Genomic DNA, 20,460 nt, shown 5'->3' on the forward strand with positions numbered 1-20,460 from the left:
CTCAATATATGCACCTTATGTCACGTGGCACACATTCAACCGATACTCAAATTCTTCCTACGCTCGCTACGGCACATCTGTAGCACCTCCCATAGCAGCCACAGTTCAACGGCTCCTGCAGATTACACACATTTGAACAATGACAAGTGATTCCAACTTTGCAAACTGCAGAATACGAAACCTCTATCTAGAGCTGGTAGATGACAAGGTGTTTGAATGTAGATGAAAGACGAAACTCGAGCGGTTACTCTATCGACTGGTTCAATTGGCGTATCTCGCAAACTTCTCGGATAATAATTAACATAATCAGAGTAATTTAAAATGGTTAGCATTTGTTTTATTACATAAAATTGTACCAGAAAGGAAAACACTTACTCTTCTGAACCTATTTTATTTATTAAACAAACTAGTAGAATATATTTTTTCTCGTTATTCGGATGAGCAATTGGAATGCATAATAATGACTTAATTTTTATTTTTAGCAATTTTTGTAGCTTCTGAAGAATTTCCTGTAACAATTATTAAAAAGAAAAGTTAATAAATTTCAAAGTAAAAACTATAAATATATTTTAAAAAAAACAATTACTTACTTCCTTAATATCCTGACACCTAAGAGATTTACTTTTAGGAAATGTCGTAAAGAAATTGTTTTTCTGTAACTAAAATAACAACATATTTCAATAGAAATTTATTATTAACATTTTATATATTTAATTATGAAAATTGATTAACATAATGTAGTTCATATCAAAGTTGTGAAATGTTTTACATGGATGATCTGCCACGGGTGGGTGAATCCCACTAAGACTTTCTATGGGAAACTGGTCCCTATTTACACGTTACACAGGTGAAGAAAATCCAAAAAAGTATATACGACTAGTCCATTTGTCAGGTGCCCATGTCCAAATGGCATCTTTGTCAATGCATTCTTCTAGCCATGTGGAAAAGTTGACCATTACCTGTTGAACCATACTTATATGGGTAATAATTTAGGTCTGAATGTAAAATTCTTCAAACTGACCTCTCCGTTATCTATAGACCATGAATGTGTATTACTGCTAAACAATGAGAGCTATTTTCCACAGCTTGTCTCGTTAGTTCAATGTTTTCACAAGTCCGAACAGTTCATTCATCATTACGAGTTTTCTTTGACAATGTTGAACCTGTCATTCTCAACTGTTTGATACACTTCGGAATAGTGTTCCGGCTTGGAACTCTGCTATAACATCCAACATTAAAATGAGTTCAAAACCTTCACTGAGATGAGAGTCACTGAATCAGTGGCATAGCGAACATAACTGGTGCCTGGTGCACGACACTTTATTGGCACTCCCCTCCCCCCTCCAGAAACACATATAGTTTGTCTTGGAGACCATTTGGGCACCCCTCTGCGAGTGGTGCCCTGTGCATGGTACACCCCCTTGCACCCCCCTCGCTACGTCACTGCACTGAATCACCATTTTTTAAAGTGGCGATTCAACAACTAAAGGACAATACACAAAAATCGACTGTTACCGAGAAATGGCATCACCCAATGAGTGATACACAACTGTTTTCATGGTGATCAACACCCAAGCAGATGTTATACTCAACCTATATATGCTTTTGCTTTCATCATGTAAACTTAGGCTACTGTGTACATGTAAACATTTTAAAGATTTGAGTAATAGTACTATGCTACGACAAGTGGGGTTTTCAGAAAAGTTAAATACAGTATATTCCCGAATTAAAAATATGTTTACATTTTAAATTTATACTGTAACACAATAATTTATTATTATTATTAACCCAGCATTTACATTAGTTGCATTAAAATTTAGTACCTGTATGATAAGATAAACCCTAAAAAACAACCACCACATAAATTTATGATGATTTATATATCTTATAAATTAAGAAACACAATAAATCTGCTACATTAATAACTTAGATGTTGCCAAAATGCATTATAAATATATAATCGAAACTGTTTGTACAAGTCAATACGTCCACTCCATTTGCATTAAGAGTACACGAAACAAATATTGCTTAACGATTCTCTTGAGTCCGAAGTTTCGATCAACTCCCGAAGATTGTTAAGTGATATTGCCAATGGACTGGCTATGTAGACTTTTCTAAGTTTTCTTCACATCAGTAACACCAAAATGGGGACCACTTTCCCATAAAAGATCTCCCGAGAGGCATCATTCTCGGCATATACCATATACAAATAAAACCAAACCAACAGATCCGAGACGGACCACCCACGAAAAAATCTCAAAATTTTTCAACCGTCGGAATTCAATATCGGGTCCACAAAGCGGTAAACCGATACCTTAATTACCTCGGCCGTCCGGACGAGTTTAAATGGGCAAAACACCGAACGTACACTAATTATATTTATTGACGGACAGATTGCCAAGCAGTTAACTCGTCAGGAGTAGATTTTCACAGATTTTTCGACTCGTCCGGAGTAGGTGGTAGGCTACCGCCTACCACCTACTCCGGACGAGTCGAAAAATCTCAGAATTTTTGGGAGTGATCTGTCTGGATATGTCGGGTGCCATCCCTGATGATCCAAATGACCCATTGTGGGCCTGGTGAACCCACAAAGACAAGCCCTTGTGGATTCACCAGGTCTAAAAAAAGGTCCTCCTAGTGTACACGAGTTAAGAAAACATTAATATTTATGTTGAAAGGCTAGAAACTTTCGACCAGTACATATATGACAAAGTAAAAAACTTATTTAAAAATTTTCTGACACTTACAGGAAATTTTATTTCCTCTTCTAAAATTACATCATTTGCAACCTATAAAATATTTAATATTTTCATTATCGAGCATCTGGTATGGTGACCGACTTAAATAAATTTACCTGACACGTCGCATCGTACTGATCGTCGGAGACCACTAACAGCAATGCTTTTTCGGCCTTCGTATGTTTCTGTAACTGAATTCGACACGAACAAACAAAGTATTTTTAATAATGAATAATATTTACATTAATATTCATAAAGATATTAAGCATTCTCATTAATATTTATGTCATAAATCAGCAAATCTTACATATTTTGATATTTTGCATTGAATAACAGCTGCGGAATCATCCTGGAAACTGCCTACCAAACAATTACAAAACAGATATTTTAAAATACCATAAAAACTAAAAAAAATAATAAGAATAAAACATTATAAATTACTTTGGAATATATTTTGCATATTATTAATAATTTTTTTCTTTCTTTATTTCTTCGTAAAATATAAATTAAATTTCTGTCGGCAATAAAATTATATTAACGTTGATAAATCTTTTAAAAATCCCGACCTCGGGAACACAATTAACGACAACTAAGTCGACCTTTCCTTTCGAGCACTTCCTGCCTACAATTCCTTTGAGGCTCTTCCCTGCCTATTTTTTCTTTGTGGGTCACAAACAAAAGGTCAATTCTGCCATTGTTAATTGTGTTTCTGTGATTAGAGAAGACGTTAAAAGATAGCAAAGTTTATTTGCATTTAGTCCTCAATTTATATCATCAATAATGTATATTTAAAATCATATTAAATATGGAAAAAATTCAGAATAGTCTCAAAGAAATTTAGTGTAATGTTACGGTAATTACTACACTAGAGGACAAACAGTATATCAAGTTTAACTTAGCTATGGATTATTGAAAAACAAGTAAATCTGCAATATCTCATTAAACTGTGCTATGTAGATTCTAACAATTCCAATTATCGAGTTTCTATATTAAATTAAACAATGTCAGGAATGTTATAATAGCACCGTAATGTACCGTACTTTCCTGCATATAAGACGACCCCCAACTTTTACGGTTAAAATATAGAGTTTGGGATATATTCGCCGTGTAAGACTACCGTACTTTCCGGCATATAAGACGACCCCCGACTTTTAATAAGATTTTCCCGGGTTAAATATATATTTAATCAGAAATATGCAAAATATATCAATAAATAAATAAATAGAATTTTTCTTGTAATATAAAACCATTTAAGTAATATTTATCTTACATAATGTTATTAAATTCTCAACTGTTACATAATAAAAATCACAAAACAACAAACTTTGTATAGAAGTAAACAGCTTTGTTAATCTAACAACAGGGATGTTTTATTGTGATATAATTAAATATAGGCTCCAGTATGGTGCATGTGAGTGAAGTAGCTGTTCACCACAGGAGGTAAAATGCTATTTATACATACACAGTGTATATTTTATCTTCCTGGTTTACACATTTTAGCATTAACAGAGGATTCTAAACTTGTTTTTACAAAAAAAATTTGAAGAAATTAAGTGTTTACAAGACTAGTTTCTTTCTTTTTATCATAGAAAGTTACTTAAGATGAAGCAAGATAAGCAAGAAAGTTTGAAACTCACCACACAACTTTAACAATTCAGCAGGATCTGATATCATCTTGGCATGTCTCGTACAAGTAATTCTGTAGACGAGAGAGAGAGAGAGAGAGATATTGTGTTTAGGCAGTGGCTTAATCTATATTTTATGAGTAAAGAGTAAAAAATAAAAGTAAATATCGCCTATGATGGCGTTAAAGCGTAAACACGCAACACCTGTATTATCACCTGCGACCACGCCGGATGTTGACGTTCCCTTACCTAACGTGTGTACTCGTTCACTACACGTGTTTCCGCTTAACTTATTTTACCGCGAACGATCAATCGACATTTTCTTAAACGTCATTTAACAAAAGATAAAATTTATTATGAATTTACTCTAATTAAACACGTAAAAATAATTTATAAAGTAAATTATGCGTTAACGAAACTATTTTAATTTTTTTTTTTATTAATAATTATTTCTTAAACGATAAAGTAAGAAATTATATTTATAAAAATATTTCTTAAATAATAATAATAATTAATAAAAATATTTAAGATTATTTTTATTTAGAATTTCTTATTATTATTTATTATTATTTTTTTAATTTAAATTATTTTTATGACGTCATTACATAATTTCGTCTGTCCGCTTACTTTTTAAAAATGAAATATCGGAAATAAATTTAAACTTTTATGTAAAATTTTCCGTATTTAAAAATAAATTAATATATTTTTTTGCTGTTATTATCACGAAAACGATGTTTATTTAAATTTTCAAAAACTCCCGACGTCCTTTGGCACGTTGTCAAGCTTTTTATTACGAGGAAAAACAGATAAATTGGCAGATAACCTTGTCTATTCAGTTATAATAAAATGTTAAGTCGAATAATTTATAAAGCCTCGTTTTTTCTTTTAATTTTGTTTTTATAATAATAATAATAATGTTTTAAAATTTTTAAATAATTTAAAAATTATTTCCAATTTTATATACCAGATGGCAACTTAAGTCATTATCAAATGCCATCTGGCGAAAAAAATGTATAAATTTCAAATTAATTCGAATTTTAGTTGTTTTTTTTTAAATATAAAATTAAATTTAAAACTAGTATCTAATTCAAAATTATATATTATTATTTCTAATAATAAAAAATAATTTTTGAGTTATTAATTATTAAAAAATGAACGCATTTATGTCTATATGGATTTTTATATTAATAATATAATGACATTTTTAGACATATTTTACTTACAGACTCGAACGTATTTATATTTTAGAAATTTTATAAATATTTTTATTGATTTTTATGTTAAAAAACGATATTTTTTTTCTTTTTTTTTCCTTGAATAATTCAATTTTTGAACAGACTTTAACAAGGCGGACTTTTGAGGAATTTTATTTGGCCCAAAAAAGAGGAAAGAAATTTTGTTTGAAAAGTGAATTTTCTACATTTTTTTTAAAAATCTGATGATATATTTTTTATTTTATTTTATTTTCCTCGCTTTTACGTGGATTTAAACGTACAAGAGTCCTCGAAATACCATTAAGAACTCTTCCACTTTATCAACTCATCCAAGATGTAGGCCTTGTTCTTGAAGGAAATAAAAAGAAATTTTGAAAAATATAACAAAGGACAGACAAACAACTACAAAAATAGAAAATTTCGAAAGAGAAATCTCGTTTAAATTGTAAAATAAAGCCAAAGCGGCGCGATTAGACAGAGAGAAAAGAAAATTCTCTTTAAAAAAAAAATAAAAAATGGCGTAGAACACATTTCAAACATTTATTTTTAAAAGCAGAAAACTAAATTTAAATATCAATTTAAAACATGTAAAGAAAAACGAGTTAAAATATTACATAAAACCGGAAAAAACACTTTAGTTATAGGTTAAAATTAGGCATTCAACCTACCGCTCCGGAGGATTCGGGTTCGTATTCGGGCGTTCAAAAGTCCCCAGGAAATTTTCGGGGGATTGTACCGTAATGCCACCTGATTACGCTACATCCCTATCGTCGGCCCGGCCGAAACTATGACGGGCATGGTTAAAATGCACACAGAGAGGCCCTCGTAGTGTTCACGGGCGGTATCTTATTGCCCACGGAGCGGAAAGATTAAAAATATAAACTAATATGAAAATTAGCGCCAGGGATGAGTTTTTAGTGTTTTATATTGTAAGAAACACAATAAAATTACTTGTAATTAGAAGGGATGTATCGGTATACGGACTAATCAGGAGTTAGTCAAAGTATCTAACAAGTTCTTAACGACTGATTCATTAACGCTCTCTCTCTTCTTCCTCCTAACAAGGAAAATAAAAATCCTGTTTAGTTTTATGGCCTTAGAGAAGAAGGAATTATTTATTTAGGCAGAACTTTAATGCACGACTTTAACTAGTTTCTGTCGTGCTCGCGATGCTAAGGAGAAATTAGGAATTTTCCCTCCCCCTATTCTGCGCTTCATCACGCGGCGATTGTTAACCTGTTTTATATACGGTTTAGAACCCGCATTTACCGCTTAATTTATTCCTCCGTCGTAAATCAAATTATCCTATTCTGCGCCATAAATCGGGATTACTCGAATACGCTATTAAATACTAGTCGTAATAACGGGGGTTTGTAGAGATAACGGCGTTAAAGAGGGGTTTAAGTGAATCATAAATGTTAATGCTGGCGGAGGCGGTTAAAGGCGTCAGCCATCTGCTCTGGGAAATTGGAGTGATGGGATAAGGCAACTCGATACGACACACGGGCCATCTGCCACGTGGGGTGCCTCCCGGAAAGACTTTTAAAGGAAACTGTGCAGTGTTTGGCACGCGAAGAAACCCGGTAAAACTCCACGCGAATAGCCTGTTAATAGGAGCGAACCCACGACCGGTGTTCATCCACTCGTGGGCGCTCTAGGGAGGCTTCTAGTGGGGTCTCTCTCAGATACATCGGGCCAACGGGTCGTCCCCATTGTGGGCCCTCCCGAAACCACGAAGGGTACGAAGAAAAGGTCCTCGTAGCGGGGAAAAAAATGCTAAAAATTGTAATCCTATTAAATAACCTCCCAACAGCAGCCGTACTGTTTTAGGGAGGAACAAAAATCCATACAAATAACCTCCGAACAACGGCCACCGAGAGGAACATAGAAAATGTCCGTTTTTTTAGAGGTTTTCGAAACATTATAACTACTTGTATTGTTATTGGGGAGTAGAACAAACTCTGAAGAAAAGATTAGAACATTAATTGTAATTAAAAATAAATAATTTACGTGTAAAATATTAAACTAAAATCAATTAAATTTTACACGGGAACAATTTAAAATGATTAATTTTAATTATTCTGACGGTACGTACATTCACTAACCTTGCTTGTGTTATAGATCACCCCTCTGTTACACCTAATACAATTATATTTTTTATCGATTTAGAAGCAACAAATGAAGGTGTTCTTTGTTGAAAAAAGGGAAGTAAATTATCTCCGAGAAGATCATAATTATTGTTTACTCTGGTTATCAACTGTGGAGTCGAGAGCGTTTGTTTTTCGCTCACTTATCGAAAAAGTGACTTACCTCGATAAAATTCGATAGAGGACAAGTCTCCGTTTCGACGTCACACGTCAACGTCACTCACCTGTCTAAGTTGGTTTCCGAATTATGCGAAACGCAGGTAGACAAGTCGCATCCCATCTCCCAACTCTTCGATCTCGATCGAGCGTTTGACTTATAAACGTTTCAATTGCCTTTAATATCACCGATTTACTTCATCGATCAATCTCTACATCTTCCTCTCTCTCTCTCACGCACACCCCCCAAACGTAAATAAGGTAAATCCAGTTGCCATAGGGATACTCCTAGACATCATTTAGTATCATTTATCTATCTACGTCGATGCGAAATTAGACGTATCTCCTCTGTGATAAGCCATATTGCAGTTTTCATTATGGCCAAACCCACCTCCACCCCCTTACACCGCGGCTTATCGTGTTATTAATTTTAATATAATACACTCCCGGTCCTCCATAACTTGTAGATAAAAGTGGAAATTTTCTATACGGGGTAACGATTTAATTATTCCCATTTTAATTACAATTATTCGGCTCCGAATTGACTCTAATTAAACTCGTTGATTATGCCAATTAAGTGCTCTTCTCAATTTTGAATATTGTTTAATTTAATGAATGAATGTCTCTTGTTAATTAAATAGTAAAGTCTCTGTTAGATTTAACCAGTGTTTGTTTAAATAGAAAGAGTTTTTGAGTAATCTGCAAGAGGGTTAAACACGTGTTTAAATAAGCTCTCACCTCGCTCCTCCTCCACTTCAAAGCTTCGGGATCTGTCTATTTTCCTTTATATTTTACTTATAAAACCATATTTTTAATTATACTTTCATTTCTGAATTGAAAGCTGTGATAGTGATGACCACTTACACTCAGTCAATAGGACCATGTGTTTTCTCACCGCTTTCATCGAGTGCAGAGTGGATAGTTTCGTGTGTACAGAGTTAAGAGCACAATAAATAATGGGAAATGCTCGAGTCGAGTCGTTCTGTGTTATCAATACGGGTGGATACCAAACTAAATTGCAATTTTCGGATGAAGCACATCGAGGGATCCTGTATTTCTCATTAGTTACGTGGCAGATATGCTCGTGAGCCCTGCAGTCGTGTTCGAATTCGGGCCCTGTTAAGCATGGCACAAGCCCTAAGCTGCAACTAAAGAGGGTTCAGCTAAGGCCTCGCCTTATGAGCCTGCAGCGTAGAACCTCGCATTATGACACTAGCTGAAGGCCTCGCATTATGTGTCTATAGCTTAGGCCCTCATATTTTTACCTGTATTTGGCGGAGGGAAGTTTACGTCACATGCCAGGAACACAGGAGCCTAACGTGATAAAATTAAACACGAAAAGTCACTTTAAGCAAACATTTTTATAATATTTCATGAAAACTTTAATCCCCCATTTGTCTCCTGACGTGTTATCTCAGAAATTTATTATTTGACAATTAATCAACATAATTCTCTCCACTTAAGGGCGAAAAATAAGGCGAATCTTAGTTAATTTAACGAGGTTGACGTCTGAGAAAGTGAATTATTTTTCATTTTGATGTCCACAAATCACAAAAAGTATTTTAATTCATAGTTTAATTCGTAAATATTCCGGCATTTTGTTAATATTATAACACGGATAATTAATAGTTTTATTGTGTTAAAAATAAACATTGGAGTTTAGTGTCACTCAAATCGATAGGGAACTACATAAAGGTACTTTGTATGGGCTTGACCCACTTAAGTCATATTTAGAACGTCTTATTTAAATATTTTTATAATTCTCAGATTACATAACGATATTTAAAGAAGAAAAAACGAAGTGTTTAAACACAAAATATCCCTTTTATTATTCATTGTTAACATTAAAACAACATACTTTTAACTTCCCTAATGAAGAAAGTACTGTATATAAGATCTAGTACAGTAAAACCTGTCTAAAACGGAACATTACACCAGTCTAAACGGAAAATAAATTTTGAGTTGACAATTTCCTATATTACCGAGCAGGAGACCCGTCTATCGCGTTAACGGGTTTAATACCGATCGAGTAGCGTAACCTGAATAAAACGGCCAAATTCGAGATCATAATTAGAGGGTTTCTTACGCAGATTTTTCCCGTGTGAGCTATCTTTCAACCAGTCTTAAGCAGCACCTAACATTTTAAAACAGATTTCTACGCGTTAATAAGACCTCTATAAGACGGAAACCTGCGAAAACGAGATAACGCTGGTATCATTTTTTTCCGCTTTAGACAGGTTTCCTTTCTTTTTCTTCCCTTCTTAAGGAGTCCTTAGTTTATGTATCGAGTACGAAGGGAAAGAAGAATCCTTTCAATTCGTATCCTCTATCAAGGAATCCTTCGTTTAAGCATTGAGTACGAATGGAAGAAAGAATCCTCGTCTAACTTAAGGATTCATTCAAAGAATCCTTTCTTTAAACATTAAAAATAAGGGAAAAAAATCCTCCGTACTCAAGGATTACCCTTTATCAAGGAATCCTTTCCTTAAACATTAAACAGGGAGGAAAGGATTTATTCATCCCTTCTTACTCAACTTTTAAGAATTAATTAAAAACTTTAACGCTCCGAAATTTAATAAATAAAGCGATTTCCATTTAAATAAACTTTAAAAATAGACAGGTTACGTGTTAAACAAGTTATTATTAACCTGAATTGTTTATAAAAAGAAACGTGACTTTTATTAAAATTAGAAACAATTTTAAAGCTGGAGAACCTGTAAAGGAGGACAGCTTTTTATTTTTTAAAGAAAATGATTTCTTACCTTTTCAGTGGATCATTTATTACACTTTAAGTACCTGTACTTAAAGGATGATAAGGAGAGATTACTAAAGAGGGGTTGACATACGAACGTAACTTGTAAGTAAAGAATGAAGCTGAGGAAGCTTGTAAAGTAGGAAGCAAAAATCGAAAGAGTCAGTTGGATAAAGACTCTTCCACTTTAACTGGAGTGGGGTGAGGAATGACTACTGATACTTAACTCATTTATCAACCTGCATACAACGTTACATGTAAATATTTACAGTAAAAATATATTTTTAAATTAATCTACTTAACGTGTTGTTGTTGTTTTTTTTAAATTTATATACACATTTTCTGGAATAAAATTTAATGTTTAGGTGATACAAGTTCGTGAATTTGTTACAAACTTTGTAATAATTTAATGTACTCTTTAAATAATTTAATAAAGAGTAAATATTAATGAGCTCTTTAAAATCCTCTAAATTATGTTACGTGACGAATTTTTCGGGAATTAAATTACGCCGGCCACCTCTAAAGATTGTTGTCTGTGTATTCAGCTATTAAAAAACCCTTTTTACAGCCCTATACTTCTTCCCAACCTCTTAATAACGGCCACATTTTCGTTAAAGGTTAAATAAAAGTGCTAGAACCGATCGCTGCTTCCTTTCCCATCCGTGGCCGTTGTTTACAGGTTTGGCTGTATCTTAACTACTTTAAAAATATTTTTACAGTAAATTCTATAATATAATTTATAAACTTTTAAAGTTTATTTTATAATAATTTTATTCGGTTATTTTTTAAAAATATTTTAGCAATTATTTCTTAAAAAATACATTTAATGTAGACTTATGTTAATTAAATATATATATATATATACACGTTTTCTCAACGTCTTTGCACAGATTTAATTTATTTAATGGATAAAAACCGGTTGAAAGGAAGGATATGGCAAAGGTAATTACTTATTTATGTGTTACTTTAGTGAGAAATTTGTAAAAATAGAAAGTTGTAAAGCCCCTGAAACTTCTCCTGTTGCTTCACTGCACGACAGCGGAGCTTAGCGGTAAAACCGACATCTCAGAGAAATCACTACATAAGGTCAAATAAATGAATTATTTTCGTATAATTTATTAAATTCTGTGAAAAAATATTATATTTATTTGTTAGAAAAGATATTATATTTTCTAAAAAATCGTTAAATTTTGATATATAAAGTGTATTTTTCTTTACTTTTATGTACTTAACAAAGGCAAACATTTCGTGGGAGGTAAATTTCTTCACTAAATTTTCTATTAAATACATTAAATATATTAACAATATATTAAATAAATTATTAAATGAATATTTAAATAATAAAATGAATATTTAAATATTAAATATTTTTTAAATCTAGTTTTCAAGTATGATGCTGGAGTTGGATTAGAGAAGCATACTTTTGTATTCATGTAATTTATTAAAAATATAATAATAATATGTATAAAAATTAATAATAAACAGTAAATTTAATAATTTATTAAATTATAAAGTAAAAAAAAAACATTTAAATGTTTATTTTTAATTTTAAAAATAAATTATATTTTCTCCTACTCGATGAGCATCTTTCTACTTCATCCATTTGATTAAATGATAAGTTGGGATGAAAATTTCATCATTTCTTTAGAGGAGTAAACAATTTATCTTTGTGTGCATTTCTAAGGCATTACAAGCTCGAAAGGAATTTTTATCTTATTTTTTTAATTGTTTTCTTGCCTAATTGCCTAATTGCTCAATCCTGACCCCTTTGCTTGGGTCAGGATTCATTCATTTATCTTACAGGAATTTTCTGTTTCTATATTAAGCGAGGCTGCGAGGAATTTGTGTTACTAATTACTAAATAAACTGAAAGATTTATAGTGTGGTGGGTGGAATTCACCCAGCTGAAGCTTCGAAGGACTTGGCCCACCATTCTGTCAAATCTGGTGAACCATTAGAAAACCACTTGAACCTGGTGATTTTCCAGTCCGCGCCTCGCAAATAAGAAGGCCATGGGGGTTTTTTTACGTGTCTAACACATAAATAGGACTAGAAAGTCCTTCGGTTACTTGGCAGATGGTCCATATATTGCGTTGTTGTATCCATAAAGTCGACGATCGCACAAAAGGCCTAGTGGATACTGCTTTGTCGTGGGTTCGTACTTCACCAACAGGGTGTACACGTGTTTTCTTCACGTGTCTAACACACCTAAAAGGAGCCAGTTTCGGGTAGAAAGTCCTCTCAGAGGCACCCCTCTCGGCAGATCTCCCACGTGTTGCGTTGCCTTTATTCTATCAATCCAATCGTATAGAAACATGGACTTTTGGACCATCCTATACAATGATTGAACTAACTTAAAATTAATTTTATAGCGAGGCCTTAAGCTATAAATTAAGGCTTGGCCCTGTTTAGTGTCACGAGCGAATGCGGCGTGCTCGTGTGATAATCTAATATTCTCGAATACATTTACTAATATAATAAAATAATTAAATTTTTACCTGACTTTTTGCTATTTTCTAATATTGGGAGAGATTTTTAACGTATTTTTAGGCCTCGCCCTTTTTTCCACTCGATTATTTAATACATTTTCGTAATTAATGTTCGTTCCAAATGTTGCCAGTCGATAAATAATGAAAGACGTTTCATCCACGAAACAAAGCAGAAAGGATAATTAAATCGTGTTATAAATTAAAATTATTGCTCCAGAAGTCAGTTCACCATGTTATTATAAAGTTTATTAATAAAATATTCCAATAAGATAGCAATTGCACAAGTCTTTACAATGATTAATGGATTTTCGGTGAACTCTGTATGATATATTTTGTTTTTTTTTTTAATTTTCATTCTTCTAATTTTTGTATAATAATTGTTATAGAGATCGTAAAGTCGTAACGTACAGTAAACCGTAATTATATTACTGTATAATTTCAATTTTCGTATATGGATCATTGCATTGATCTTGATTCAAATCTATAACTGTAAATTACTTCTTTAATTTTTATATATAGATTTATTATCATGAATCTAAACATATAAAAATTCTCCTCCCTCGATGGAAAACTGTGGATTCATCCGCAGTTCTCTATCAAGTTTTCATTTACATTCTATTCACTCAATCTTCATCGATAGTAATCCATCCAGTCTTCATCTACATAATCCATCCAGTCTTCCTCTAATAATCCATCCAGTCTTCCACTAATAATCCATCCAGTCTTCCTCTAATAATCAATCCAGTCTTCCTCTACATAATCCATCCAGTTTCCATTCATAACAATACACAGAAATTCACTCTTCATCTTCAGTTTCCACTCTTCAGTCTTCATCCATAGTAATCCACCCAGTCTTCATTTGTAGAAATCCACAGCAATCCACCCAGTTTCCATCTACATTCCATCCATTTCATCCACAGTTCTCCATTTCCTTATAGAACGAAAAATGTAGATGAATCTACAGTTTTCCATTCAACTTTTATCCACTTTCCATCCAATTTTCCTTCCCATTCCGTCTCCCCATACAATCGAAACTGCAAATTTCTACAAACCGATCCATCATTATGAATCCATACATAAAAATTCCTCACCGGAGAAACTCTTCAACACCACATACACGGAAACAAGGAGAGTCCACAGTGTTTTCCAACAATAGGGACCTTCACACACCACTTCTTAATTTAAAAGCATAAAATTCCATATTTAAACGAACGTACCCCTTCACAAAAAACTTTATTTAATTGTTACAATGACAGTAACCACGTTTACAGGATAGGTACGTAACCAATTGACGTCACACTATCGCAGTTCCATGTCAAAGATCGATATTGAGCAAAGCTTAGTGTCCAAGCAATAACACACCAACGTCTTAGTCACGCGGGGATATAAATCTACAAGAAGACTCGATAAGGAATTTAGAATATAATAAAACCGACAAATTGCCGCCACATGTAACCCATTATCGGTTACACCATATTTTATTTGTGTTTATCTCCTCCGTCTTCAGACGTTTATCGTTATATATAGTCGTAGGAAATCCCTCGGTTTGAATCTTGGATAATCGTGGCGTTGTTTACGTCTACCGTCCAACAATATGAATCATAATTAGGCCACAATGACGTAAACGTTCGTTAATTAAAACTCCCCCCACTCGTAAATTACCGTCTTCCCTCTGTAACCTGGCAAATAATTTACAGATAATTTAATCATTTTTGGGGTATTTTAACTCGATTTATTTCAATTTAATTCGTGTATAAATTAACTACGTTGCTCTTATAGTGTCCTATTTTAATTACCGTTTAATGTAGAAAGTGGGGCCTGATTTATACGTAAGCTATACTAGCTGCGGCTTAAAGTCTTGCTATAACTTAGAGCTTTGCGTTATGAGTACAGTTTAGAACCTCGCATTATGAGTTAACAGTTAGGATCTCGCATTATGAGTTAACAGTTAGGATCTCGCATTATGAGTCTATAGTTTATGACCTTGCATTATGACTCTACAGTTTAAGGCCTCGCATTATAAGTACAGCTTAGAATCTTGCATTATGAGTTAACAGTTTAGGGTCTCGCATTATAAGTCTATAGCTTATGACTTCGCATTATGAATCTACAGTTTAGGGCCTCGCATTATAAGTACAGCTTAGAACCTCGCATTATGAGTTAACAGTTAGGATCTCGCATTATGAGTCTATAGCTTATGACCTTGCATTATGACTCTACAGTTTAGGGCCTCGCATTATAAGTACAGCTTAGAACCTTGCATTATGAGTTAACAGTTTAGGGTCTCGCATTATGAGTCTATAGCTTATGACCTTGCATTATGACTCTACAGTTTAAGGCCTCGCATTATAAGTACAGCTTAGAACCTCGCATTATGAGTTAACAGTTTAGGGTCTCGCATTATGAGTCTATAGCTTACGACCTTGCATTATGACTCTACAGTTTAAGGCCTCGCATTATAAGTACAGCTTAGAACCTCGCATTATGAGTTAACAGTTAGGGTCTCGCTTAGGTCAGCTTATGATCTTTGCTCTACAGTTAGCCTCGCATTATAGTAACTTAGACTCTGCATTATGAGTTAACAGTTTAGGGTCTCGCATTATAGAGTCTATAGCTTATGACTTCGCATTATGAATCTACAGTTTAGGGCCTCGCATTATAAGTACAGCTTAGAACCTCGCATTATGAGTTAACAGTTAGGATCTCGCATTATGAGTCTATAGTTTATGACCTTGCATTATGACTCTACAGTTTAAGGCCTCGCATTATAAGTACAGCTTAGAACCTTGCATTATGAGTTAACAGTTTAGGCCTCGCATTATGAGTCTATAGCTTATGACCTTGCATTATGACTCTACAGTTTAAGGCCTCGCATTATAAGTACAGCTTAGAACCTCGCATTATGAGTTAACAGTTAAGGTCTCGCATTATGAGTCTATAGCTTATGACCTTGCATTATGACTCTACAGTTTAAGGCCTCGCATTATAAGTACAGCTTAGAACCTCGCATTATGAGTTAACAGTTAAGGTCTCGCATTATGAGTCTATAGTTTATGACCTTGCATTATGACTCTACAGTTTAAGGCCTCGCATTATAAGTACAGCTTAGAACCTTGCATTATGAGTTAACAGTTTAAGGTCTCGCATTATGAGTCTATAGCTTATGACCTTGCATTATGACTCTACAGTTTAAGGCCTCGCATTATAAGTACAGCTTAGAACCTTGCATTATGAGTTAACAGTTTAGGGTCTCGCATTATGAGTTAACAGCTTAGGATCCAGCATTATGAATCTACAGCTTGGGCCTTGCATTTTTACATGTATTGTGTTTAATGATGAGAAAGGGCCTAATGTATGTTACAGCTTAGGGTCACAGCAGCTCTAACAGAAACAATTTTATAGAGATTTCTTCTATAATAAATTTTTAATAAAATCCAAGATTTGATTTATTAATCTTCTTTTTTTTCTAAAATAAATTTTATTTTTTAGAAAGGATTATTTTCTTTACAGATATAATTTAATTAAAAAAATAATAATAATACAGTATTTTAAAATTAGAGACAATTAATTTATAAATTAATTACACTTCATTAGTTTACCCGAAAAAAATAATTTGAGTAATTTTAATCTTATTTTTGATAAACTTAATGAGATTATTTCGCTAATTAATTAAGAACAATATTAGAATAACAGTTAATTAAGCTTTAACTACCGTCGGACCTCTGAACAACGGCCGCTAACGGAAACATAAAAGAACAATCAGAGCTGGCCGTTGTTCGGAGGTTATTTTTATATATAAATTTCAAAAAACGTCTATGAAAATATGGCTGCCGTTGTTTGGAAGTGGTCGTCGTTTAAAGGTTATTTGGTTTGAATTTTAAAAAGAAGCATTTCAGGTGTCCTTTGTTGGGAGGTTTCTATACACATTTTAATACGAAACGTTTCCGAATAAATGGCCGCAATTTAGAGGTGGCCGTTTTTAGGAGGTTCGACTGTATTTACATTACCAATTTTCTTTTCGATAATATATTATTTTAATTAATTTTTAAGATTTATTCCGATTTCTCTCACGTTTCTCCAATTCGATTTATTCAATAAATTCAACTCGGAGGTTGCAGTCAACCTGTTTAATTCATGAATTTTAATCCATAGTAAACATTATTATTGTAAATTATAAATCATGATTCGATTTTTAACGAGTTTTTTAAATATTCTTTGCCCGTTTTCTCTCCATAAAAAGTAAGAAAATTGACTTTTTATCGAATTATTTATCTCAGAGATGACTTCTTCTTTGAATTTGGCTTTTTTCGAAGATAAATTTTATGTAAAATTAACCTTTAGATAACTTAATTTTCCTGATAAAAACTATTTTTACTTGTCTAATTATCTCTTCCATTAATGAGACATATGCAAATTTATCCGCTTTAAATAATTTATATTTAAATACGTTTAATTGGGAATTTTAATGTAATTCTGCAATTAATTTTCATATGAATCTTGGAAAGATAAATAAAACTTCATATTTATTTATCTCGTGAAATTTAATTTCGGTTTTGACTTATATCATCTTTCTTTTCGTCTTAGTCAGCATCACCATCATCTTCTTCTTCGTTCTTTTTTTTATCTTCACTTCATCATCCCCATCGTCTTCTTTTTCTTCGTTCTCTTTTTATCTTCGTGTTTGTCTCCTTTATTTTCTTTTTCTTTTTCTTTCATCATTTTTTATCTCCTTTATCTTCATGATCTTTATCTTCTTCATCTTCTTTTTCGTCGCTTTTCTTCTTCCTCATTTTCTTCTTTATCTTCTTTTACTTCATCATCCTCTTCGTCTTCTTTTTCTTCGTTCTCTTTTTATCTTCGTGTTTGTCTCTTTCATTTTCTTTTTCTTCTTCTTCATTATTTTTATCTCCTTTATCTTCATGATCTTTATCTTCTTCATCTTCTTTTTCATCACTTTTTTCTTCCTCGTTCTCTTTTTTATCTTTTTTACTTTATTATCCTCTTCGTCTTCTTTTTCTTCGGTCTCCTTTATCTTCTTCTTCTACTTCTTCTTCTTTTTCATTTTTTTTGTCTATTTTTTTTTATCTCCTTTATCTTCATGTTATTCTTTATTTTCTTCTTCGTTTTCATCATTTTTCTTCTTATCCTCTTTTTCACATTTTTTTTCTTCAACTTTCTCTTCATCTTCTTGTTCATCTTCTTTATCTCCCTTCTTCTTCGTCATCTTCATCTTCATATTCTTCAACATAAAAGCAGATGAAGACAGTAAAAAAATGAAGATAACCAAATAATACTTCATTCGTTTATGAACCGAAGGATTTTAAACAGGAAGACCTAAATTATTAACGTAAAGAAGCAAACTTTTACATCAATCTTTTAGATCTTCCTGTTTAAAGAAAAAAACTTTTAAGTCGCACAGAAAGTAATTCTTTATTTTTTAAAAAATTTATCTTATTTTTTTACACGGCTCATGGTTAAAGTTGAAGAATATACATAAAGCCCTTTCCTTCACCAAATAATGGTACGTGTAAAGATATGAGGCCCTCAACTACACTGTATAACCTGTGCTAAAACTTCCAAAAAAAAAAATCTACCAAAAATGATATATTCTGACGGAGAATTAGAGATTAAAAAAAGGAGGGCAGAGATAATTAGATTCTACAGTCAACACCCGAAGGCATAACTTGTGCAATTTGCAAATTAATTAATTTAAAAAATAAGAAATAAATCGTAGGAACCGCCTTGAATTTTTAACAGGTTTTAAAGGTGTTGACGTTGTATAATAGAACGTGACAGGTGAGTGCACACAATTAACACAAGAGGGGAGGAAGAATCTTATACAGAAAAATGAGGATCGAAAGATCGATCCGGGAGGATTTAACCGTAAAAATTCGGCGAATAAACGTGATTTTCGAAATTCAATTTCGAGTTTTAGAAGTAAAAATGTAAATCCGCTTTCGGCACTCAACACTGTGCAGAGTGGCTTAGACAAGTTTTGATTAAAGATCGCTTAAGATATGATAATGAAGATATTCCAGATACCTTCTGTGACCTTTCGAAGGTCATCTATTTACTAAAATATATTAAAAAGGGAGGATTTTTTTTAATAGCAACCATCGATTATAATTCGACACGTTTTCGTGTTACGCCTCGAGGTATCTTACACAATATTTTATTTAATTAGAATAAGGTAGTCGACACTTTAAGTAATTCAATGACTTAAACCTGTAAATAAATAACACATTTTAATACTTTAAAACAGATTTATGTGTCTACAGCGCGTGATTTTATAGGGGGTTTGACTTACGGGGTAAGACCATGCAGCACAGGAGGACTTTCTATGAGAGACTGGCCCATGTTTAGACGTTAGATTGGAAGAAAACACGGTAAATGCAAGGCTAGTCCGTTGGTGAGGTACGAACCCGCGACTGGTGTTCAGTGGTTTTATCCACTAGGCTTTTTGTGGGTTCGTTGGTTTATTGGGTTGATGAATACGTGCAAAAATTCAACACGTGGGCGATCTGGCAGGACTTTCTATTAAAAAAAAAACTGGTCCATGTTTAGGTATGAAACACGTTCAAAAACCTGGAAAACTTCACTTTCCAGTCCGTTGGTGGGGTAAGAACCCGCAACCTACTACCAATTCTGACTAGTTTTATCCACTAGATCTGGATTCGTTCGTTAATTTACAGGGGCATATTTAAAATTTTTACTCAAAAAATACACAAAACGAAGTGGTTACACGAGTTAATAGCTTTAATTACTAACTCGTAAGTAATTTGTTTTTCTGATTTTCAATGGTTGACATTAATCATAATCAAGGGTGATGTTCACTTATAACACTTAAATTGGGGCCAGTTTCCCTTCCTGGAGGAGGTTCGCCCACGTGTACGAATAAACCAAAACAAGCTACTAAATGCCAAAGGGGGTGCCACATGGAGGACCATCTACAAAAAACTGGCCTCTACACCTGGGAATCTCAGCACGTTGGTGGGTACGAACCCGCAACTTGTATAGAAGCAACAAGGACTTTTCTATAGAAAGTTAGCTCTTATTAGGTGTCAGGCATGTGAAAAATCCCAGAAAACTCCACGTGCCAGCCCGTTAATGAGGCCGAACCCGCGGCTAAACCAGGGTTCGGTAGTTTTATTCAAACACAGGTTGGAGGATTCAAACTTATCTTTAAGTAATCATCGTAATAATTACATTAAGTTTTATAGGATTTATTCTTTTATTTAAAACGAATTTAAAGTGTTACGTAAGACATTAATGGAAAATTGGAATCGTGTTTGAAATTACATCTTTAGAGAATCTCCGTTACTCACGCGATGAATGGTTC

At 33.1% G+C, this 20,460-nt stretch overlaps 1 protein-coding gene across 4 annotated transcripts in view; it reads right to left on the reverse strand.

The window, feature by feature from the left end:
* LOC136971993 (cGMP-dependent 3',5'-cyclic phosphodiesterase-like) overlaps positions 1–10,810 on the reverse strand; it is a 31,969-nt gene extending 21,159 nt beyond the window's left edge. The window contains exons 1-7 of one of the 4 annotated variants that reach the window (XM_067266527.1): positions 10,643–10,810; positions 4,376–4,437; positions 3,046–3,098; positions 2,855–2,929; positions 2,748–2,789; positions 591–659; positions 376–509 (exon numbers count right to left, since the gene is read on the reverse strand). In XM_067266527.1, coding sequence (XP_067122628.1) covers positions 376–509; positions 591–659; positions 2,748–2,789; positions 2,855–2,929; positions 3,046–3,098; positions 4,376–4,412 — 410 coding nt within the window. In that variant the 5' untranslated portion in view covers positions 4,413–4,437; positions 10,643–10,810. Of the gene's footprint in view, positions 1–375; positions 510–590; positions 660–2,747; positions 2,790–2,854; positions 2,930–3,045; positions 3,099–4,375; positions 4,438–4,567; positions 4,633–7,948; positions 8,139–10,642 lie in introns of those variants that run through there. The other 3 variants (XM_067266524.1, XM_067266526.1, XM_067266528.1) reach the window with 3 other exon arrangements.
* Between the last annotated feature and the right edge of the window lie 9,650 nt (positions 10,811–20,460).

This window comes from Centruroides vittatus, unplaced genomic scaffold, assembly GCF_030686945.1.
Source record: "Centruroides vittatus isolate TY-2023 unplaced genomic scaffold, ASM3068694v2 contig_2747, whole genome shotgun sequence".
In the NCBI taxonomy this organism is placed as follows: Eukaryota; Metazoa; Arthropoda; class Arachnida; order Scorpiones; family Buthidae; genus Centruroides; species Centruroides vittatus.